At 51.1% G+C, this 23,682-nt stretch overlaps 1 protein-coding gene across 2 annotated transcripts; it reads left to right on the top strand.

The window, feature by feature from the left end:
• The first annotated feature begins 1,384 nt into the window (after nucleotides 1–1,384).
• ADNP (activity dependent neuroprotector homeobox) lies at nucleotides 1,385–23,496 on the top strand. 2 transcript variants are annotated; one of them, XM_054274345.1, is made up of 6 exons: nucleotides 1,385–1,458; nucleotides 11,518–11,671; nucleotides 14,073–14,379; nucleotides 17,781–17,893; nucleotides 18,716–18,808; nucleotides 20,323–23,496. In XM_054274345.1, the coding sequence occupies exons 3-6, from the start codon at nucleotides 14,088–14,090 to the stop codon at nucleotides 23,446–23,448; spliced, it is 3,624 nt and encodes a 1,207-aa protein (XP_054130320.1). In that variant the 5' UTR covers nucleotides 1,385–1,458; nucleotides 11,518–11,671; nucleotides 14,073–14,087; the 3' UTR covers nucleotides 23,449–23,496. The 2 variants fall into 2 exon arrangements, with proteins under 2 accessions (XP_054130320.1, XP_054130321.1); XM_054274346.1 differs by having other exon boundaries at nucleotides 1,422–1,458; nucleotides 11,515–11,671.
• The last annotated feature ends 186 nt before the right edge of the window (nucleotides 23,497–23,682 follow it).

The following is a 23,682-nucleotide window of genomic DNA, read 5'->3' as shown; positions in this document are numbered from 1 at the left end:
AATGCCACTGTCCCATCCCATGGCAGGCTGGGCAGGGTGTCCCAGCGACGCTCCCACATGGCCATCGCCTCACTCGACGCCTCCTCCCCTCCCTGGGCGCCCCAGCCCTGGCCAGGCTGCGATGGGCACAAGCCAGAGCCAGAGCAGTCTGGCTAGGAAGGACTCGATGGCTCAGCCGGTGCCACCTCCCTGCTCCAGCAGCGCCAGCCCAGAGCACATGGCACAGGACCGTGTCCAGACTGTTCTGGAATGAGACCCCAGAGCTTCTCTGGGCTCTGCTGAGGGCTGGCACTGCCCAGGGCAGCAGCTCTGCCTCCTGTGCAGGGGAACTGCTGGGCTCAGTCCCTGCCCGTGGCTCTGGGGCCATCGCTGGGTCTAGAGCAGAGTCTGGGCCTGCCGTGACCCCCTGCACACCGGGACAGACACAGGGACAGCCAAGGCTGAGGGCTCCTCTCCAGCCTGAGCAGCCCCAGCTCCCTCAGCCCCGCCTGAGCACGGAGATGCTCCAGGCCCTTCAGCATCCTCGCGACCTCCGACGGATGGGCACGGCAGGCCCGGGCGGCCTCGAGGCCGGCCGGAAGGCCCGTGGGCCGGGCTGGCAGAGCAGAGCGGGCCGGGCGGGGCGGGGCGGGGCGGGGCGGGGGTGCCCCGGGGCCCGCGGGGGCGACCCGGACCCGGCCCGGCCGCTGCCCTGAGGCGCCGCCGCCGCCGCACGAGGCCCGCGCGCGCTCCCGGGGCCGCCCCGCGGTCACGTGCGCGCCCCCCGCGGTCACGTGCCCCGCCCCGCTCGCGCCCCCGCCCCGGCGGCGGCGGCCCCTCAGGACGGGATGTAGTCCCGGCCGGGGGCGCGGCGGAGGGATCCCCGCGCCGGACCCAGCCGCAGGGCGCGGCGCCTCCTAGCGGGGCCGGGGTAGATCCCGCCGCCACCGCCGCCGCCGCCGCCATGGCCGCGGCCGCCCCGGTGCGCCCCGCGGGGGCCCCCCCGCGGCGGGGACGTGTCACCGCCCGGTACCGCGGGCGCGGCGGGGCCGGTCCCGCGGGGATCTCCGGGGCTCCCCCGCCCCCCCGGGGCGCGGCCCCCTCCCCTCCCGCCGGACAATGAGTCCCGTATGCTAATGAGGGTCTGGCGTCACTTCCGCTCTTTCTCGGCCGCCATCTTGGCCCGGGCAGGCTCTGGGCAGCGGGACCCGGCTGTATTGTCTGAGGGGCCCGGGCGCTGCCCCCGCCCGCGCCCCCGCCCCGGGCACCCGGCCCAGTGACCGCCGCCCCCGCCCCCGCGGCCGCTCCGCACCGCCCGCCCCACACACTGCACCCCCTCCCCGTCATTTCCCCCTTTGTCTCCCCCGCGCCGCCGGCGGCTCCGCTCCGCCCGCCCGCCCCGGGACCGGGCGGCGCCGGGGAGGGTCCGGCGGCCCCCCCCGCCCCAGCCCGCCCTCGCTGCGAGGAGAGCCCGGTCAGGTAGGTGCGAGCGCGGGTCCGCGGTGCGACCCGGGCGGGGACAGCGCCCGACCGCCCCCTCCCTCCCCCGGGCATCCCGCGCCGAGCCCGCCGCCCTGCCCGCCGCACCGGGCGTGCGGAGCTGGCAGCGGCCCCTCCCCGCCCGCACACATGTTGAGGAGCCCCGGCGGCTGCGGGGACCGCGGCGCTGCTGCCTCCCCGCCGCCGGCCCCGGCCGCCTCCCTTCCCCACACGGACGTGTCCCGGCAGCCCGAGGGAGCGGGACCGCTTGCTGCCGGCCGCGTCCGGCATCTCGGTGTGCAGCTGCACCGGGCCCCGCCGGCGGAGTTGGTGCTGGAGCGGCGCCGGGGACGCGATGAATGGGAGCAGCCGAGGGGTCCCTGCCCGCGGGAAAAGGCGGGATCCGCCGCTGCCATCCCGAGCCGCAGCCGCGGGATGCAGCGCCGTTGCCTCACCCATCCCTGCCCCGGGCTGCAGTTACCGACACCCGGTGCTGAGACAAAGGCGGGAGACACGAAACCCGGAGCCTGGCAGCCGCACCGGACAGATACCCCCGTGCCACGCACCCCTTCCCGCGGCGGCTGCAGCCCGGGCGGGGGTTCCCGGACAAGTGGCAGTGCGTGCGCGGTGCCGGGGGCTCGGCGCACCCCCGGTGCCTCCGGGCAGCGGCCGCGGGCGTGACACCCCCGGCCCCCCCGAATCCGCCGCAGCCCGGCCGGGGCGCTGCGCGGCGGCAGCCGGCAGGGGGCGCCCTGCGCGCCGGGCACCGCTGCGGCGGGGGGCGGGGACGGAGCGGGCACCGGGCGGCTCGGCCCGGGTTCTGGGCCCCTGTCACCGCCGGACCGGGGCTCCCGGGCCCCTGTCACCGTCCGGCCCCGGCTCTGGGCCCCTGTCACCGCCGGACCGGGGCTCCCGGGCCCCTGTCACCGTCCGGCCCCGGCTCTGGGCCCCTGTCACCGCCGGACCGGGGCTCCCGGGCCCCTGTCACCGCCGGACCGGGGCTCCCGGGCCCCTGTCACCGCCCGGCCCCGGCTCTGGGCCCTTGTCACCTCCCGGCTGGCTGTCCCCACTCTGGGCACGGGGCTGCAGTCCCCGCTGTGGGGCGAGCCTCGAGGGGCTTTGTCTGGGACCGCAGGGCAGAGCCCCCGAACTGGGCACTGCCAGGTGTTGATGATTGTTGGGTGTATTTAGGCCGTTTGGTAGGTCAGAGAGGTTTGTGTTCCTTGTAGAGAAAGCCCCTCTTTCTTGAGTTGAGGGGTTTATTTCCCTAGCTGTGTTCCTATTTATTTTTGCTGCTATTTTCTATTTCTGCTTGGAGGTGTGAGGTCCATGCTACCCCACCTGTCAGGGTAGCATGGACCGACCTTAGCTGGCTGCTGTGCAGCTCAGCCTCGTGTGCCTCAGCAGTGCTCCCTCCTGCAGGGTCTCCTACTTGGAAACTTTCACTTCAGGACTCTGCAAACTCATAATCACAAGTTGTCATCCTTCTAGGTGAGAAAGATGGATCAGTCTGCTTAAGAAACAGAAAAGCTTTTTTTTTTCCTGCTTTTAATAACAAACCAAACCAAAGCTTGGTTCCTTTGCAGATGTGCAGTTGCAGATGTTGAGCAGTAATTTGATATCAGTAGATGAACATTACCATGGTATGTGCTGAAATCTTAAAGGAGACAACAGAGGAGAATTGTTAAGAGAATTACACCAGATGCTGATGAGTTGTAACATAATGGTTACCTTTTCTGAAGATTTTTACAGCATATATTTCCACCTTCAGTCTACCTAGAGATGTCCTTTTTGACACACAACAAATAACTTGTTCTCCAAAACTGACACTAAGCTGGATGGTTTTGCACTGTTTTTGGTAGTTAGATGCCCTGTGCTCAACTTAGCATTATTTCTTAGCTAGCATTCAAGAGTGACTTTTTGGTATCCAGCAGACATGAGATGCTCCCAGGGGACATCTCTGAGATCATTGAAAACTGATACCGTTTTAGTGCCCCATTACTAAAAGTAATTTTTTTTTGTTTTGAATAGAAGCATTGGTCCATCAGACAGGTTTGTAGAAGGCATCTCTTTATGTTACCACTATTTCTGTGTCAGGGTGTGTTGTCATGAAGAGCCTGCAGTGCACTTGTGTTAGGCTGAGGGAGGTAGCTGCTGCTGGGTGTGCAGGGGAAGGTGAAAGGTGACTCCTTTGCCTGCAGGTGAGACAGACCCAGTGCCACAGTTGGCAATGGGAAGTCTTCACAGGAGAGGAAGACTGAAGAGGAACTTCCTGACTGTTTTGGAAAGTTCATGCCCTGCAGCGTTCAGCACCAGCTGCACACCAGGAAGGTGCGTGTGCTCCTCGGGCTGAGAGCAGGAACGTGATGGGTTTTCTGTGTGCAGGGCAGAGGTCGCCAGTGGCCAGAAGTGCTCCCTGCCACTGGCACAGCGGTCCCTGTTAGTGCCACAGCGTGTGGGTTAAGTGTGAGCTCTCACTTGTTGGTGCTGCCCCAGTCCCTGTGCTGTTCTGGGCACTGTGAGCTGGAGGGAAAGGCAGGACACTGTTCTGGGGCTGCTCACACACTGCAGGGTGAATAACGGCTGATTGTTCCCACCTCAGCTCTGCCACATTGTAATAACGTAAATACTGAAAGTAAACACTGAAGTTTACAGCAGAATCTTATCAGTAGTCATAAGTGATATGGTCCAAATGTGTATTTTATAGCTTGTTATTAAGATGGCAGCTGATTTGATTGATGCAAAGAAAGAAATTGAAACAAGTGATTTTGTGGAAGCAAAGATGGTGCTCCTAGGTTAATATGTTTGAGGTAGCTGCAAGTAACATTTAGCAGCTTCATAGGAAATGTGTTGGGGTGGTTTTTGTGGGGTTTTATTTTCAGAAAGGGGAAGTCATCTTTGCTCCTCTACTTGAGGTATTTAAGGGACACAAAATTCCATTGGGAATGAACAAAGCAGTATCAGATCTGAGGAGGACTAGTTAAAAGTCTGTAGGAGAGGTGCCAGGAGAGGCAGGGAAGAGCTCTGAGGCTGCAGCTGCTCACTGTGCTGTTTCACAGGTGCCATTGGAGCTGCTCTACCTGCATGGGCAAAATTGACATTGTTAAAAGCCATTAGTGCAGCTGAGTTTGTATATTAATAATGCTACATGTAGTGGGATTATTTTCTTTAAGATACACACACCATGCTTGTTCGAAAAGGCAGCAGCTGACTATGCTGGCCTGTATCTAAACAAGCATCACACGATTTTTTTGTTATATTGAGTCAAGAGCTGCTCTGTGCCCAGATTTGCACACAGACACATATATATATATATATATATAAATGTAGGGTATGGTTCCTATGAACATAATTGTAACAGGATAATTTCTAATGGGGAGATAGTTCTGCTCATAGAAGTAAATCTGTTGCTAGTGGTGTTTCTTGATAGTGTAAGAGATGGAGATGACAATGAAAGGTGCTGCTCTGAGTCTCTGCATTGGAAAAAAAAGAGCCCTTGTTGATGTTAATTTAGTTTTACTAAAAAGAAGTCCTATACCTTCAGTATGTGTGGGAGGTTTACTTTGCCCCACCTGACACATTTGGGAAGAATGCCCTTGCCGCCTAGGCAGGATGGCCACAATGGCCTGTTCCTTTGGAGCTTTCAGGAGGAACTGAAGTCTGGTTTGAAAATCAGATGGGTGTTCCAGCTTTGAGTAAAGGCTTTCCAAAGGGTGGAACTCCCGTTTATCTACCTGAGGGCCATGTGCCTCCAGGCAGGAACTGCATTGTTAGAGCTTCACTGCAGCTCTGGTGTCAGAAGGCAAACTGGAGCTTGTATTTCGTGTCTCTGATTTCTCTGTAGTGCTCTTGAATGTGAATGAGGGTTGATGGTTTGGAGTAAGAATGGAGTAAATACCATTTTTTCTGCAGTGACTCACTTTCAGTTACCGCCACTTTTATCCTTACTGGCTTTTGTTTTGGTGGCTTTTTTAAGGTGGCATTAGAGATTATTTAGATGAAAACTGAGAGTGGCTGTGGAGTCCAAGGCCTGTGTAGTTGACCTTGTGGACACATCACACCTGCAGATGTATGCAGATCACTTGGCAAAAAGCTTTCATTTAATATCTGCTTCTCAAGTTGTATCTAAAACACTCAACAATAAATAAAAATAAAGCAACTGTGTGAGCAGCTGTTCCCTGAGGGAGCACTTGCACTCCTCCAGTGCTGCAGGTGGAGGACAGGGCCTGCTCTCAAGCCTGCCTTCACTTTTGGCTGTTTATTCCCTGCCCCAGCTCCTCTCCCAGGTCTCAGCCAATGCTTTCTTTCACCCTGTTCTCCCTCTGTGTGCAGTGATTCCTGATGGGACTCTGGATCTCACAGCTTGTGCCCGTGCTGCAGCTGGGCCAAGGAAGCTGTTGGTGATGCAGCTTCATAGCAGCAGCAGTCAGGGGACAAAATGGCTCTGGAAGTCTGAGTGGGCACGATAGTGGTCTTCAAATGCTTTTTCACCTAAATAGTCAAATTCAAGTTCATGATCTTTTTGTTTTGTTTCCCATTGCTGCTGCTGTTGCTATGAAGCCCTTTGCCTACCGAAGGTTCCTGAGGCAGATGGAGGACAGCAGTAGCTGAGGTGGCCTAACGCTGCAATGTAGGCAGGGGCTGGAGCCCTTTGGGAGCTGTGCTTAGGCAGAAGGGGAGAGGTAAGAAATGTGCAGTGTAAGACTGAGCCGGAGCTCGTGTTTACAGCCTTTCCTGTTGCAATGGCAGCGTCGGTGCCTCGCGTGTGTGAAGTGTAAGGCAAGGGAAAACAAGCGGCACCAGCCTCCTTCAGTGCCTATTTTTACCCTTGGAAAACTCAGATGCAGCCAGTTGGCGAGATCCCTCCGGTATCTGCTGGATCTGCTGTCTGAGACAGCGTGCATTGGCGGGGCTTTGGATGGGCTGGGCAAAGTAGTGCTGTGCTCTTTTGTGTGCTGAGGGCACCGCAGGGCTGCTCTGCGCTCTGGGTGTGCATGCCTGTGTGTCTGTGTGTGTGATTGTGTGTGTGTATCTGTGCCTGTGTGTGTGATTGTGTGTGTGTATCTGTGCCTGTGTGTGTATCTGTGCCTGTGTATGTCTGTGCCTGTGTGTGTGATTGTGTGTGTGTATCTGTGCCTGTGTGTGTATCTGTGCCTGTGTATGTCTGTGTCTGTGTGTGTGATTGTGTGTGTGTATCTGTGCCTGTGTGTGTGATTGTGTGTGTGTATCTGTGCCTGTGTGTGTGATTGTGTGTGTGTATCTGTGCCTGTGTATGTCTGTGCCTGTGTGTGTGATTGTGTGTGTGTATCCGTGCCTGTGTGTGATTGTGTGTGTGTATCTGTGCCTGTGTATGTCTGTGTCTGTGTGTGTGATTGTGTGTGTGTATCTGTGCCTGTGTGTGTGATTGTGTGTGTGTATCTGTGCCTGTGTGTGATTGTGTGTGTGTATCTGTGCCTGTGTGTGTATCTGTGCCTGTGTGTGATTGTGTGTGTGTATCTGTGCCTGTGTCTGTGTATATCTGTCTGTGTCTGTCTCTGTGTGTGGGAGCTGCCAGGGCAGGGCTGGAGCTGCTTCCTGCTGCCCCGGGGCTTGGCTGGAGCCCAGCACCGCTGTTTGGGTGAGGGAAGGAGCTGCTCTGCCCCAAACCACTCCTCTGGCTGTATCAGGGCTCTGCTCTGGCTGTTGACACAGTGCTGATGTCAGGAAACATGACACAGAGGGCAGGGGACCATTTTCACTTGCAGTCTGATCTGGCTGCAGTTTCCCAGTCAGTGTAATCCAATCATAAATTACGTGTATATTGATTATTTGCTTTGTTCTTGCACGTTTTACAGCAACTACTGTGCTGCTTTGTTTAATTACACAAATGTTTTTGCGAGCTTTGGATTGAAAATATAAAGGTGATTCTTGATTTAATTTAAATGGTAACTGCTCATTCATTAATCATGCTTCTGTTTCCAAAATTATTTTTATTCTGGGATTGCTCATGCTTAGCTACAATCTAGATGAGGATTATTTTGGAATTGTAGAGCATACCCATGCAGCCGTTTTTCCTGATCACTGAGGTGTGGATATCATGGTGTAAGCAAATAATATCCTTTGTGCTTCAATGATCTTCAGGCTGGATTTCAAATTTCTGCAAGATGTGCAGGCTTTATTGCATTTCACACCAAAATCTTTTAGAAATAGCCCTGAACAAGCTCGACTCTCACACTGAGGATGTGTATTGAATATTGATTTAGCTGCCCATGTTGTGTGCATATAAACATTTATCTGTGGAGGTCTTGAACAGTCACAGAAGATATTCCCCAAGATGGCAGGAGGTGTGCAAGCATAATTCTGGAGCTGTGTCTCTAATTCAGGATTTCTTGTGCCCTAGAGAATGAACACGATTTCAAAGTGCTTTTCAGAATGCAACAGAGGTTGCCAGAGTTGATGTGGTCTTTATCATGTGTGTTGAAAAGATCTCTCAGAAAACATTCAACTACAGCTACCAGCATTCTTTAACATACCTCGGCCTACATCATCAAAATCAGAAAATGCACCAGTTGTTCCCAGCAGAGCCTGGGGAAGCAGATTGTTCACCAGAACAGAAATAAGGAGTTGTGGTTCCCAGAGCAATCAAAATATGGCCATTTTGTATTTCAGATGGGGGCACAGAGATGCCACAGTGCCCAGGACTCCTCCTGCTGAAGCGAAGTTGATGAGGAAACAGTTAATTCCTGCTCAGTTTTGCAGTGAGTGTCCACACCCACCAGATGGAGCTTCGGGCTCCAGTGGAAAATTCCAGAAATTGAGCAAGAATGAGAAGTGTGTGAATGACTTAGGAGATCCCTGTCTGCAGAACTGCAAAAGGTGGTTTTATAGCCTTTAAATAAAGAATGAATGGAGACTGAGGCATGCCAGCCTTTCTGATTCCTTTCACTACAACTGCCTTCCATAGTTCTTCCTTGGATGGGAAGTTGGGAGTTCTTAATGCAAAAGTCAAGCTGAGGCTAGGCAGCAAGCCCAAACAAAAAGGTATAAACCAGAGTTTCATAAACCTTTACTGAAAATTGCCTGTAACCACTGAAACAGGATGTTAAACGTTCTTAGTCTCAGAATTTCCTCCCCAGATAAGGTGGGGTTTTCTTTAGTACCACATTTTAGATGGACTTCTCTCCTGAGGCCGTGTTTGTGTAGGATGCCCTGAGAAGTGGTGTGAAATGGTCCTTTTGATTTTACACACAACTTGAAACTGGTTTTGGAAGTTGCTGATCTAGTCTCTGAAGTGGTTTTTAGTATTTTTAAATCCTTGGCTTTTTGACAGAGAGGCTGTTAACAAGCTGCCTGTGTGCCTGTGAGGGGGAGCTGGAGTGTGTCAGGTCTTACAGTGCTTTGTCCAGGTAGCAGCTTGCAGCTGGGGGTTTCCATCAGGGTGATATCCTCAGCTTTAGAGCTGGGGTTTGCAGAGGGTGGCACTTAGGGTTTGTGTTGATTCCTGTTGTGGGTACACACCTGAGCAGGAGGGCTGGGGCTCACTCAGAGCAGGGGGCGCTGGCTCTGCACCCCAAATCGCTGCTGTGGCTGAGCTGTGAGCCTGGAGCCCTCCCTGCTCTGGGCAGAGCTCCCTGCTGCAGGGACTGAGGAGGGCTCTCAGCTGGAAGTGTCGCTGCTGTTACCAAACAGCCTCCTCGGGATTACAGCGCATTGCACAGGAGCCCTCCTTGTCTGGCATTTCAGATGTGCTGCTGAACAAATCTCATTACCCTCACAGGAGTGTGGGTGCACAGCCCTCACTAAACCAGGCCAGAAATGCTTCAAGAAGGAGGGAAGAGTCCCAGGGAAGAAAGTGAAAATGCTCAGTGTCAGCCAGTGAGAGGTGTGTTGGAAGAGACTCTTCAATCACTCTCTGTACAGGGAGCAGAGAGAGTTAATTGCAACTCTTGCTTTCAGGAGGGCTCTCAGTAGTTTCTGTTCTCCCAAATTCTCTCTTCTCTCTGATACTTCTATTCCTTTTTTCTGATACTTCTATTCCAGTTGCTCACTCTTCCCTGAGATAACCCTTGTGCTTCCCGTCTGTCACTGGTCCTTGCTCAGCTGTCCTGGAATTGTCAGGTCTCAGGGACAGGCCCTCGCTGTCCTCATGTGAATATAGAATATTCTACACCATCACACCACCGAGCATCATTTAACCTGCATACACGGAAAGGCAGCTTCTCTGTTGCTGTGGGAACCACAGGTTCATTTTCTTGCATATTTTCCCTGTATTTTAAGAGATTTCACTCAGTGTTGCACTACCAGCTTTCTCTGCAAATCTATTTCATGGCTGGCTTCTAGAGCAGGCTATGAAAGGCAGTTTGCTGGGCAAATTGTTAAAAGTTACCTTGTTTCAAATGCAGCTGGAGTAGGGAAATAAAACACACAGTATCAAGAAACCAAGTCTTGTTTTATCTTGCCCAGGAAGACGGAGCTGCTGCCACCTCTGATGCATGATTCTGTCTTGGGCTGTTAGGTATAAACCAGTAACTTCTTCAGCTTGAAATACTGGCAAAATAGTGGCTAAAATCAAAGACATTTGGATGACATAACATAAGAAGCATGCCAGGTACTCGGGGATCCTTGTCAGCAGCACAGCACAGGGAAATGATCCTCGGTGTCTGGGAGACCCAGCATGGGATGAAGTACTTCCCTGAGCTCACTATCATCAGCCTGATGCAGTAATTGCCACTGATCTGCTCTCGAGGCTGATGGGTCCTCACCCAGAAGTGTGTTTGCTGCAGGGAGGACTCCCTGGGAGAGAGCTCATTTGGACTTGCTGGACACACAGGGACGCCTTCTGGTCAGAAAATGATCCACTGTGAAACAAAATAACGCATCTTTGTGTGCCTGAGGGTATGGGCGATGCTCTTGTTAAATAAAGCACGTGCACTATTCCAGTATTCAGGTTTGCTGCCATGTGAAGTATTTTAAAAATGTTGTCTTTTTTAATTTCTTAAAATGTTGTAGTGTCTTTTCTTGGAAGTGTACTTGCCAAAGAAAAGCACTCTGTACTTGAGGCTGTTCTGTCTGAGTAATCAAGAGATTAAAATCTCACAATTTATATTGCCTTACTCCCTGGCAGAGTAATTATTAATGACTCAACAAGTTTTGCTTTTATAAACTTTAGATTTGGTAGTTTCAGATTTTATGGTTCTAACGGTACCGGTTGTGTTTCCACTATGTGCAAGCCTGACTTTCTGTCCGTGGCTGATGTCAGTTGAACAGTCTTCCCACAAAGTGTGATCATTTACATGCCATTTCCCCAACTGCCCATCCTCTGCCAGTGTTAATCTGAGTGCTTACCAGAGGAATGTGTGTCCTGGGGCTGTGGCTGGAGGCCATGTCACCTGTTGGATGTCCCATTGTCATGTAAGGTGGGACCTGTTTGTAGGGAGCCTCCCAGGGAGTGTCCGAGGGTGGTGGCAGTGTCCCAGGATGGTGGCAGTGCCCGAGGGTGGCGGCAGTGTCAGATGGAGATGGTGGCAGTATCGGATGGATGATGGTGGCAGTGTCCCAGGATGGTGGCAGTGCCCGAGGGTGGCAGCAGTGTCGGATGGAGATGGTGGCAGTATCGGATGGATGATGGTGGCAGTGTCCCAGGGTGGTGGCAGTGCCCGAGGGTGGCGGCAGTGTCCCAGGATGGAGATGGTGGCAGTGTCGGATGGAGATGGTGGCAGTGTCCCAGGGTGGTGGCAGTGCCCGAGGGTGGCGGCAGTGTCCCTGAGGGGCCAGGCTCAGCTGTGCTGTGCTGCTGATGCCCCAGGTGCTCACGGGGCGCTGCACAGGGGGTTGGAGTGTGAGGAGGAGCGTTCCCAGCCTCTGCCCTGCTGGGTTTGTGGCGCTGGGTACCTGAGCTGAAACCTGAGCGCTGCAGAGTCCCCAGCACAATCGGCACAAACCTGGAGCACAAGCGTGCTCAGACCTGCTGCAGCACAGCTGCCCTGCAGCCCCGGCACAGGCACGGCTGCGGTGTGTAGCTGTCAGTGTGACACTGCCCTTATCACGCCTCTTATCTCTGCTCTCTGTTTTGTCCAGCAGGATATGAGTCTTCCTCTGTGCCCGGGCCTTGGGCTCCCCCAGGGGGTGTAACAGAGCCCCGAGGGGGCGTTCTGCAACGAGAATTGGCTTTGGAGGCTTGTGCTTGAAGCTTGTCCAATGAGTCTGAGACGCCCAAGCACCATTCATTTTGGAGGTAAATGCCTCGTCAGAAGTGCTGCAGAGATGGGGAGGAGTAAAGGTTTTCATTTGCCAAAGTATGGGCTAAAAAAGGATAGTTTTGACTGTTTGCTTCTGAGGTTTGGACATGTTGAACTTAAAGGAACACCAACTTGGATTCTAGAAAAACTGAGAGGTTGGGGGCTTTGGGATCAATCACTCTGGCAGCTTCACTGCAGATTAATTGGTTTCCTGGTTTAAAATTCTCACTCTTCTGCCGGTTTAAAACCATCAGAGGTGAAAGTGAAAGCTAGTTTAGTCTGCAAGAGAGATGATTCTGGAATGCTGAACAAACTGGGGGAAACGCTCTGACTTGGGATAGGAAAGTTCAAAGATCTGCAATTTAAGTTGGATGTCCCTTTAAGTTATTCCTTGGAATATGACATTACTTATTTGAATCTCAAGTGAAATGTTTAATTTTGGAAATTCAGCTGAAATGCTTTTTATTAAGGTATTTTCTATCATTTGTCTATAAACTGATCAGTCAAAGTGGGCTATATAAAGGGAGGGGAGGGGAGAATCCTGTGAAAAGATAAAACCAAAGGGGGAAAAGCTCCCAGCAGCAGAAACAAATGAAAGAAAATACAACAATGACAGATTGAAATGTTGCTGCTTGCCTTGGGTGGGGGAGGGAAAATCATTTGCATGATGTGTTTCGTGTTATTGTTATTGAAATTGAACCAGGTTACTGATAAAATTGTAATGATAATGTACACTTACAAAGATAATGAGTTAAGTTTGCTCTAGTAAACAGCAGTAATGTCCTGGCACCCAGCCCACAGAGAACTGAAACTGTGGTGCAGATTTGCAGTGGCTGGGTGGCACTGAGGGTGTGATCCTGGGCTCCCGTTGCTTTTTGATTTTAATGCCAACTGTTACTGAGAAATATTTAATACCCAAACCCAGGCTGTCTGGTAGAGAGCTACCCACCCTTTTAATGAAGTCATTTTTAGCATAATCGGAATTTTATGTATTAGTGTGTTACCACACTGCATGAATTTTTTTATTATGGTGTTTGACTCTGCTGCAGCCCTTCCCTTTTAGCATTATTATGGATATTAATAAATTTGGGGTTGAATTGTTGGAATGAAAGCCATGGGATCGTGATACAGACCTAACAAAGGCAATAGACCAGAGTAGAGGGTTAAAGTGTGTGGGGTGGGATGTATTGTAGGGGAAAGGAACAGCTTTTAGAATAAGGGTTTGAAACATTGCTTTTTCTGTAGGAAAAAGATGGAGTATTGCATGCTGGGAACAAGTGCTTTCCATAAGGTAGCTAAATTTTAAAAGTACATTTGTTTCATTTTGTTTTAGGCTTTGCTTAAGTATTGTAATCTAGTAATTTTGTCATTTCTGCAGTTTTCATTTTGATTAGACCTCTGCAAATCTTTCTTCAAAACTTAACAAAAACCCAACCAAAGAACTCAAACCTGGCCTGCAACTGCAATTTTCCTTTTCTGAAACATTGCTCAGTGTGTACAGAAAAATATTTAAATGTTATCAATAATGATACAAATTCTTCCATGATTTCAAAATTGCAGGTACTAACACTTTTACATTTGAAAATGTGAATGTGTTGGGTGACTACGGAGAAATGACCAAAAGTAAATACAGTTTGTTAAATGTAGTCTCCATTGACACCTCTCTAGAAACAAAATGCCCCAAGCCTCAAAACACCAGCCCCGAGAAGCCCCACCCCTCAGGAATGCTGTCAGCAGAAACTCCAAGTAAATAGTCTCATTTTTTTCCCTTTGTTCCTGTGAATAGCAAGACATAACACACTTGGAGGAAGTCTGGGTAGATGAGTCAGGACTTATTTCATTAACTGCAGTTAAATGTTTTGGCCAGGTTTCCCCAGGAAACAAAGCTTACACAATTTTTCAGATTGTGGCTTGTCTCCTAATCCCCCTTCCCTCCTCCCAGCCAAGAGAGCCATTTTCACCCAAACTGGGTGGAGTTGGAGGTCTGGAAAGAAAAATTAGCACCTTTAAATTGGATTAAATGCATCCCTCCAGGAAGAGAGGGGCGCTGGTTTGAAGGTCCCCAAGGTCACACCTCTGTCCACCCACAGCCTGTCCCTCAGCGGGAGCAGCAAAGCCGAGGGGCTGCCAGAGGCTCTGGGGGAGGAGGAGCTGCAGGGAGGGGACAGAAATGCCACTGCCACTGCTCAGCCGGGATTCCTGGGGTCACTGAGGTGCCCCTGGGGCTGGCCCGGCCTGGCCTGGCCCAGCTTGGCGAGCCCGGGCTCAGGAGGGAAGAGGAGGAGCAGGGCATTGAGCAGGGCATTGCCTGGGTGTGAGGTGTGGAGCTCCAGGTGAGCTGTGGTGCCTGAGTGCGTGTTCAGAGTGCATCATTCCATGGATACGATGTTATTGCAGGTACAGCAGCAGCTCATGATGCCCCGTAAAGCTTTTCTTTCCCAGAAAGAAAAGCAGGCTCGTGCCAGGGAAAGGGATATGTTAAAAAAGAGGAGGAGGCGACAAGACTATCTCAAAAGAAGCGTGGAGCCGCAGAAAAATGCAGAAACAATAAAATGGCACAGGGATGATGAGAAGAGGAGAGAAAATGAGCAAGTTAAGGACAAAGATATCAAGAAGCGGTGGAGACAGGATGAGAGAGAACGACGAAAGAATGTGGACGCTATGAATTGGCACAGGGAAGAGGAGAAATGGGAAAATGAGCGAGGTAAGGACCAAGGAGGCCAAGAACCAGCCAAGAAAGGAGAGGGGGAAGGAGCACAGAAAGGCTGGACCTTGTGAAGCAGCACAGCACGATGAGGGGGAGAGGGGAAAACAGAGTAAGAGCAGTTGTGTTTTATAAGCATGCACAGAAATAACAGCAAATAGTATTGTTTATTTCAAAATTGGTTAAAATCTGCTTTAATGAACTAGAGCTCTTACACTGCTGATTATTTTAGAAAGACAAGATTGAGCTGAGTCACGATGGGACAGAACAGGCTGGGGTTGTACCTTGCTAATACAAATGTCTGTGTTGCACACTTGTTCACACTTAATGCTTTGTTCAACAGGGTGGTTGGTAATTCTGGTTGTCAGTCAGATCACCAAAAAGTTCATGTTTTCTCAGTTTTCATAGTAGGAATAAATGAGAACATTAGGAAGGGAAGGGTGAACCTCGTGTGCTCATAAGAGAAATTAAAATTGATGCTATATTTCGTTCTTTTTAATCATGTACAAGAGGGTTGAAATCACATCTGCAGTTTTATCCCGAGGTCACTTATTTAGTGAAAATTGAATGGAAGTGTAAATTTCATGGAATGCTTTTAAGAAACATTCAGCTCAAGAGATAAAATGAAGAAATTAGAAGACATTAAGAAGAAATTCTTCCCTATGAGCCCCTGCCAGAGGTATCCCAGGGAAGCTGTGGCTGCCCCATGCCTGGAAGTGTCCAGGGCCGGGTTGGATGGGGCTTGGAGCAACCTGGGATAGTGGAAGGTGTCCCTGCCCATGGCAGGGGGGAACTGGATGGGCTTTAATGTCCCTTCCCACCCAGGCCATCCCATGGTGATCCAAGAAGAAATTACCTTAGTGCAGGAGGGGTAGCTGGAGTGGCCTCCTGAAGAGCCCTGGCCAGCTCGTACAGGTGTGGGTGCCTGAACAAGATAAAAGGCTTATTTCTGGCTGCAAAGCACTGTTTTACTCTGCAGCCTGTGACAGCAGAAAGCCATTCTACCAAATGCTGAGACATCAACCAAGTGCAGTGCTGGGGCTGAGATCAGAGGGAGGGCTCTGTGCAGTGGCGCAAGAATGCAGTCAAGAAAACATTCCCTGTTGCAAATGTGAAGTGAGAGCTTAGAGTGTGCTGCTTCTAAGTTAGTTATCTTCTGCTCTTTCATAGCTTGTCTTTTCTGTTTGCATTTGGCTACTGAATCGTTCTAGGAGTCAGTACCTGGTTGTGGACAGGACCTTTATGCTGGAAACTGCACGGACAGAGCAAAGGAAGGTTCCAGATACTGCTCACAGTCCCTGTGCTTCCTTTGCCATTCCCTTGTGGCTGGTGCAGCCAGTTTGTGTACACACACGCTGGACATGAGAGAGAGCTTTGGGATATGCCTTCTGAGGCACCTGAGGATCCTACCTGGAGATTTCTAGTCAGGGTGTTGCTGGGGTTGGTTTTAAGCAGTCATTTATTCATTCCACCCAGCACTTCAGTGTAGGTTGATGTGGTCAGAGATGCTCCAGGTGTCTTCCCTTAAACATCAGCTTTTGGGCAGATAAAGGATGCCTCATTTCCAGGGCAGCATTAATGCCTAGATGATGATTTGAGAGGCTGCTTAATCCCAGCTGCTTTTATGTCCCCATCCAAGGAGGTGCCAGCAGAGTGATGTTTACATTACAGCTGCAGTTACTTGCTGTAAATAGAAATGGATGGAGATGCTAAAAGCTTTTGTTGTAGTCACAGCCTGTAATAGTATCAGACTGTATCTGACTCTCCACTCACTAAGATTAAATAGTCAGACATTTCCTAAATAAAATTAACTGTGTATGCCTAAGGATGAGGGGTTTTGTTACAATGAGGTGAGTTGGATTCAGCTGCCCAGCAGAACTTGCAAAGTAAGGTTGATGTAAAATGCTGGAGTTTGAAAGTTGAGGTTTCAGGTGTGAAGATCCAACTGTGTCCTCTGCTATGGTGGGTGGTGATAGGTAGTTCCAGGGAATTTCATGTCTTTAAAATTTGACTGAGGCGGGCAAAGGGCAGAGTCAAGAAGATGCTGCGGATAGACCAGAGATGTTGTTTTCAGGCAGTTGGAAATAATTTGCTTTCTTTGAGTTTCTGTATGTCGTGGTACCTGTGGCCTGTTCAGCTGTATCAGATACAGGATTAAGTGAAAGCATTTGATGCCTTTGCTGAAGAAGTTCAGTGGCATTTTGAAATTAGCCGTTAGATACCAAGCAGCATTTTGAGACTTGTGGCTGACTCAGGTGTACAAGTGATCAGTGCCTACAGACAAGCTCTGCACTGGCTCTAGCTGTGTCATGGGACAAGAAGTGCTTTTCTTTGCAAGCACAGGGCTTCACTCTTCAGGTGGGCACTTGGGATTCAAAGAAGGCAGCCCAGATTGCCAGGAACTTTAACATGCACTATGTTCATGCACTGCTCTTTCTGCAGTTCATATTAATCACTAGGAATAACATTTCTTATTATCTCCTGGGATTTGAAATTCACTTGAAAATATTAATTCAAATCCTGACCATACTTGACTGAGCTGCTTCGCTGATTTTTTTCTGAGACATGGGATCATGCAGTCACTGTAGGTATTTCTGAAGCACTGAAATCACTCTTCATGTCTTTAAAAGGGACCTGGCTTGCTCTAGGTTGTATTAGACACTGTTTTTCCAGTAGAGATGAGGATGGATAGAGCATAGGAGAAGAGCAGTTCATGAGTTGGGTTCCCTCTCAGCGGGACCCGCCAGGCCCAGTGGGCACTGATGGGAGGGAGGCTGACAGTTCCCAGGGACACAGAGAGGTTTAGGCCATCTCCTGGACTTTTCCCAGTGGTTTCTCTCTCTGGAGGGATCTGACCAAGCTTTCAGGTCCTCTCTTCCTAGGAGAGTGTTTGCTAAAGAGCTTCAGCCAGTTAAAGCTCTGACTACAGTGGAGGGAGGAAACAGCATTAATTTCTTACCCTACCTACAGCAGAATACAAGAAGCATCTTTATCACTGAAGAGACACTGAAATCTCTTGCAAGACTGGCACAAACCTTGGAGCTCAGCTTGCCAGTTTTCAGATCAGTTGGGATACATTGCACAGGAGGGAATTGAGTTCTGAAGTACTTCAGTGTAGGACTGGTAAAGACAGACACTCTGAAGAAATGAAAGTTATTTCCAGAGGCAGCCTGTTGCTCCTGCAGTAGCTGTTCCCTCAGTGTGCTGCCCTTTCAGCAGTGCCCTGGGCAGCCTCAGCAAGGAACAAGCCAGAGAATGTAACAGTGTGTTAGGGAATGGCACAGCTCTGGCACCAGTTCTGTGGGGGAATAAGGCAGTTAATTACTGATAATGAAAAGTGCAGCATTATCAAACAAAACACATTTGAGTTAAACCTTTCTCTTGCTCTTCTTTTTCAATAGAAACTATGTTCCAACTTCCTGTCAACAACCTTGGCAGTTTAAGAAAGGCCCGGAAAACTGTGAAAAAAATACTTAGTGACATTGGTTTGGAGTACTGTAAAGAACATATAGAAGTAAGTATGGCACCTCCAAGGGTTAGAGCTAAAATGCTGCAGAGTCAGGGGGACGGGGAGGTATTTGTGTACGCCGTGATTTTTGTTTAGACTCGTTTTAAGTTCCACGCAAAGTAGGAGTTATTTAGAAACTTGAGATATAATGTGCCTGTAAACACTTCTAGAAACATTAGTGGCTACTGAAACCCAGGAATGCTGGAAGAAGCAGGATGGGTGTGGGATATTGGGGCAGAAATGGGTCTGAGCTTTTCAGGAAGTGTTTGTGCTGCAGCAGGTCCTGAAGTTACAGAATCACCTCTGTGCCTGGGTCAGGCTGACTTCATGCCTGAGCGAAATGCCAAAGAAATGCTTCATAAGATAATTTTTAAAATAAGAATTAGGAGTCTTGGACATCACCCATGTCCAACTTTAAAAGCTTCCTGTGTGAAATTAATTAAAAGCCAAACAAAACCAATCAAACAAAATAAATACCATACCACCAACCTCAGAAAAAGCAGCCAAAAAACCCTAAAGCCACACATCAGTTTGGGAATGCTTTTCTCCAGGATTGCTTTTGGAATGAGATGAGTTTGTAATGACAGTGTAGGCTGGTCAGGAGGATGAGTGGTGAAGATGTTCTGCAGGTGTTTTGTGATATGGAGAATATTCAGAGCTCTCCCCCTCCCAGGAGGTGCTCTCCAAACTCCCCACTGTCCTGGGTGATGGTCTCTGCCTTGGCCAGCAGCACCTGGGAGGGTGCAGGGGTGCTCAGGGATTGCTGAAGGGAGCCCTTGGGCCTTGCTTCTGACTCTCTGTCCTCTCTTCCCATCTTCCTTTCTCCAGGATTTTAAGCAGTTTGAACCTAATGACTTTTATTTGAAAAACACTACATGGGAGGATGTGGGACTGTGGGACCCATCGCTTACAAAAAACCAGGTTGGTAAGAGTTTCACTTGACACTGAGGCTGGAGTGGGTCATGCTGAAGGGCATTTCCCAGACATGCCAAGAGCTTTTCCTGCAGTTTTCCTTACTGATTTTCAGGTGTTGGCAGCTCAAGGGGCAGCAAAAAGCTATGTGCTTTTTTTCTTACTTTTGTGTAATTGTTCCTGGTGTGTGTCTCAGGGTCCTGGGTGGCCAGTGCTGCAGAGCTGGTGGGTCCTTGCTCAAGTCAAACAGCTGCACCTTCGGAGCCCATTCCCACCTGTTCCCAAGCCTAGCACAATTTCACCAGCCCTCTGGCCAAAGGATCAACAACTTTATACAATTGGCAATGGGTCTTTCACCTTTCCTTAGATGTTTTATTCCTGGTTTCCATCCCTTCCAAAGCTGTTTCCCTGGATGCTGCTGCTTAGTGCAGGGTCACTGTCAGTGCAGCTCTGGGTCCCACAGGCTGTGTCCCACATCTGCTTTGGGCATTTCTAGTTCTGCTCAGCAGCTCAGTGGCACTGCAAGTCCTTCTGAGCCAGTAATACAGGAATTTTGAGTTGAGCCAGCACTGGAGGGAGGAGATGATGCTGTTGATTCAAGCAAGTGGTGTGGGCTGCAGCATCCTCTGCTGGGGCTGCAGGACAGAGTCATCCCAGCAGTGAGAGGTCAGAAACCTCTCTATAAAGGAATCCCTGTGTGAGCACCTCAGAGCTCAAGTAGAGGAAACTGGGACCCATCCTGTCATGGATTCCTACTGTGAATCTGAAAATTACCATTTAGTACTGTCTTGCATAAAATACACTGATGTCCCTTTTTCTAGGTAACCCAGAATAAAAATTGTAATATAAGAGGAGACAGCTTTTGGTTGTTTTTTTTTGTTGGAGCCAGTTTCCACCAGGTGTGTGAGGCTTCAGCAGGTGGCCAGAGCAGATACTCCGGCTTCCTTCTATAGTGCAGCTCTCCAGCTCCCTCACCTGTGACCTGTGTGTAGCTCGGTGCACAGGACTTGTTCTGACACTCAGGAGGAATCTGTGCTATTGAAGCGTATAATGGATAAAGACACTGAAATAGCTGAAGTTCTAGATCCATATTACATCTATCAAGTTTGGCAGATTCAGGTGGGCAGTATCTCATCTGGATACAGTCTCATTTCCTCAAACAGTCCTGCTTGGCTTTCCCCTAGAGAGGAGCTCACAAGGACCTTTTCTTGCAGCTCAGCTGCAGGGAGGAGGCTTTTTGTGACCAGTAGGGAAAGACACTTCTGACTCAGCCTCACCTGCCGGGGTCATGGCTAAACCCCTGAGGGACCCCTTGGCACTCAACACATCATGCGTGTGTTCATGTGAGCAGCTTTTTAGGGGCTGATGCAGGCCAGAAATGGGAGAGAAGTGAATTGAAGGTTTGAGGCAGTTGCAGGGGACTTGTGAGTGTGTTCAGAAAGGTTGTGTAGAGAATACCATGGGTGTTATTTTGCTGAGAAGTGCAGTTGAATGTTTAGTCTGTGCTCTGTTCTCTGTTCAAGGACTATCGGACAAAGCCCTTTTGCTGCAGTGCATGTCCCTTCTCCTCGAAGTTCTTTTCAGCCTACAAAAGCCACTTCCGGAATGTTCACAGCGAAGACTTTGAGAACAGGATCCTGCTCAACTGCCCCTACTGTACCTTCAACGCGGACAAAAAGACTTTGGAAACGCACATTAAAATATTCCATGCTCCCAATGCCAGTACACCGAGTGGAGGCATCAGCACTTTCAAAGATAAAAACAAACACGAGAGCCTTAAACCCAAGCAGGCTGACAGTGTGGAACAAGCTGTTTATTACTGTAAGAAGTGCACTTACCGTGACCCGCTCTACGAAATCGTTCGAAAGCACATTTACAGGGAACATTTTCAGCACGTTGCTGCTCCTTACGTAGCCAAGGGAGGCGAAAAGTCCCTCAATGGTGCAGTTCCGTTGAGCTCCGGTGCCCGAGAGGAGGGGGGTATCCACTGCAAACGATGCCTTTTCATGCCGAAATCCTACGAAGCTTTAGTCCAGCACGTGATCGAAGACCACGAGCGGATCGGGTACCAGGTCACGGCAATGATAGGTCACACCAACGTAGTGGTTCCCAGATCCAAACCTTTGATGCTAATAGCTCCCAAACCCCAGGATAAAAAGCCTATGGGACTCCCTCAGAGGATGGGTGCCCTGTCTGCTGGCAGCGTCCGCTCGCTCTCGTCGCAGCAGATGATGAACAGACTCACTATACCAAAGCCCACGTTAAACTCTGCAGGAGTCAATATGATGTCAAACGTTCACCTACAGCAGAACAATTACGGGGTTAAATCAGTTCCCCCCAGTTACGTTGGTCAGCCAGGGGGGAGGCTCAGCCTCGGTGGCAATGCAGCTGTTTCTCTTTCCCAACAATCACAAAGCATGAAACAGTTTTCAGCGAGTGGCAACGGAAGGCCTTACACTCTGGGAGGGGAGCAGAGGTCCCAGGCCTCAGCCAGGTACTCGCTGCAGTCTGCCAACTCCTCCTCACTGTCGTCGGCACAGCTCAAGCAGGCGTCGCTGTCGCAGTCCCAGGCATCCAGAGCTCTGGGGCAGTCTGGCTCCAAATCCCCCGTGGCTGCTACAGGTCCTTCCACTGTCAACACCTCGTCCACGCAGAAGTGGAAAATCTGTACAATCTGCAATGAGCTGTTCCCCGAAAACGTGTACAGCGTCCACTTTGAGAAGGAGCACAAGGCCGAGAAGGTCCCTGCGGTGGCCAACTACATCATGAAAATCCACAACTTCACGAGCAAATGTCTCTACTGTAACCGCTACCTGCCCACGGACACGCTGCTCAATCACATGCTGATCCACGGGCTCTCCTGCCCCTACTGCCGCTCCACCTTCAACGACGTGGAGAAGATGGCTGCCCACATGCGCATGGTGCACGTGGACGAGGAGATGGGACCTAAAACTGACTCCACCCTCACCTTTGATTTGACATTGCAGCAGGGCAGCCACACGAACATACACCTCCTCGTCACCACCTACAACCTGCGGGATGCTCCTGCCGAATCCGTAGCTTACCACGCTCAGAACACCCCCCCGGTCCCCCCGAAACCGCAGCCCAAAATCCAGGAGAAATCCGACGTACCCGTCAAAAGTTCTCCGCAAGCGGCAGTGCCCTACAAAAAAGATGTGGGGAAAACTCTGTGTCCTCTGTGCTTTTCGATCCTAAAAGGCCCCATCTCCGACGCGCTGGCGCATCACCTCCGGGAGAGGCACCAGGTGATTCAGACGGTTCACCCCGTGGAGAAGAAGCTGACCTACAAGTGCATCCACTGCCTGGGCGTGTACACGAGCAACATGACGGCCTCCACCATAACGCTGCACCTGGTGCACTGCAGGGGCGTGGGCAAGACCCAGAACGGGCAGGACAAAGGGACCTCGTCCCGCCTGGGCCAGTCCCCCGCGGCCGCGCCGCTGAAACGCGCCTACGAGCACATGGAGTTCCCCCTGATGAAGAAGAGGAAGATGGACGACGATGACTCCCCCTCTGCCTTTGAGGAGAAGCCTGAAGAACCTGTAGTTCTAGCACTGGACCCCAAGGGTCACGAAGATGATTCGTACGAAGCCAGGAAAACGTTTCTTACAAAATATTTCAATAAGCAGCCCTACCCCACTCGGAGAGAGATCGAGAAGCTGGCGGCCAGTTTGTGGCTCTGGAAATCTGACATCGCGTCTCACTTCAGCAACAAAAGGAAGAAATGTGTCAGGGATTGTGAAAAATACAAACCTGGGGTGCTGCTGGGCTTCAACATGAAAGAGCTGAACAAAGTCAAACACGAGATGGATTTTGATGCCGAGTGGCTGTTTGAAAACCACGACGAGAAGAATTCCAGGGTCAATGTCAGTAAGACTGTTGATAAAAAAATCAGCTTAGAAAAAGACAATGACAGTTCCTCAGACAGCTACGAAAACCTAGAGGAGGAATACAGCGAGAGCCGCAGTCCCTTTGGCCAGCGTGTGTCTGACATGGGTGGGAAACCCTCGACAGACAGCACAGTGCAGGACCCCCAGGACAGCTTAGCCAAGGAAATCCTGGAGGAAAACGCACTACAGTCTCCAGAGAAGGCTGAGCAAAAACAAGAGGAAAGCTCTAAATACGAAGAGATAATGGCTGCTGAAGAGCCCACAAAACTGGTGGGTGACGTTTCGGATAGCGAAGGTGATCAGGATGAGCAGGAAGATGCAGTGGAGTGGAAGGATGGAGCTTCCCAGTCTGAAAGCGGGCCTGGCTCCCAGCAGGTTTCAGATTTTGAAGATAACGCATTGGAGGTAAAACCAGAAGTGTGGACAGATGAATCTTCCCAAAGCGAAGATGTCGGGGGCAGTAAACCCGCTGTGGAGGCCAAGGGGGGTGGATCTGAAAGCGATGAAGAGCAGTCAAAGTGGAAGAATCGTTCCTATGGAAAAGTAGAAGGGTTTTGGTCCAAGGACCAGTCGCAATGGAAAAATGCCTCCGAGCTGGAGGAGAGCCTGGCCAGCGAGCAGATGGAGTGGCAGAGCAGCACAATGGACAGCGAGGACGGCGAGGCCTTCGGGGCCGTGGGGGCCGAGCCCATGCACGGCAGCCTGCCCGGGGTGGAGCTCAGCAGCCAGCAGGCGTGAGCAGCCCTGGGCCTGGCACTGCCCGGGCACCGCTGCCCTGCCAGCTGCTGCTGCCCTGGCACTGCCCGGGCACCGCTGCCCTGCCAGCTGCTCCTGCTGCCCTGGCACTGCCCGGGCGCCGCTGCCCTGCCAGCTGCTGCTGCCCTGGCACTGCCCGGGCACCGCTGCCCTGCCAGCTGCTCCTGCTGCCCTGGCACTGCCTGGGCACCGCTGCCCTGCCAGCTGCTCCTGCTG

Source organism: Melozone crissalis, unplaced genomic scaffold (genome assembly GCF_028551555.1).
Source record: "Melozone crissalis strain CALT ecotype California unplaced genomic scaffold, PUWL_Pcris_2 ptg000017l_1, whole genome shotgun sequence".
NCBI lineage: Eukaryota > Metazoa > Chordata > Aves > Passeriformes > Passerellidae > Melozone > Melozone crissalis.
The sequence above is the reverse complement of the archived record's forward strand: the minus strand, read 5'-3'. Positions and strand labels throughout refer to the sequence as shown.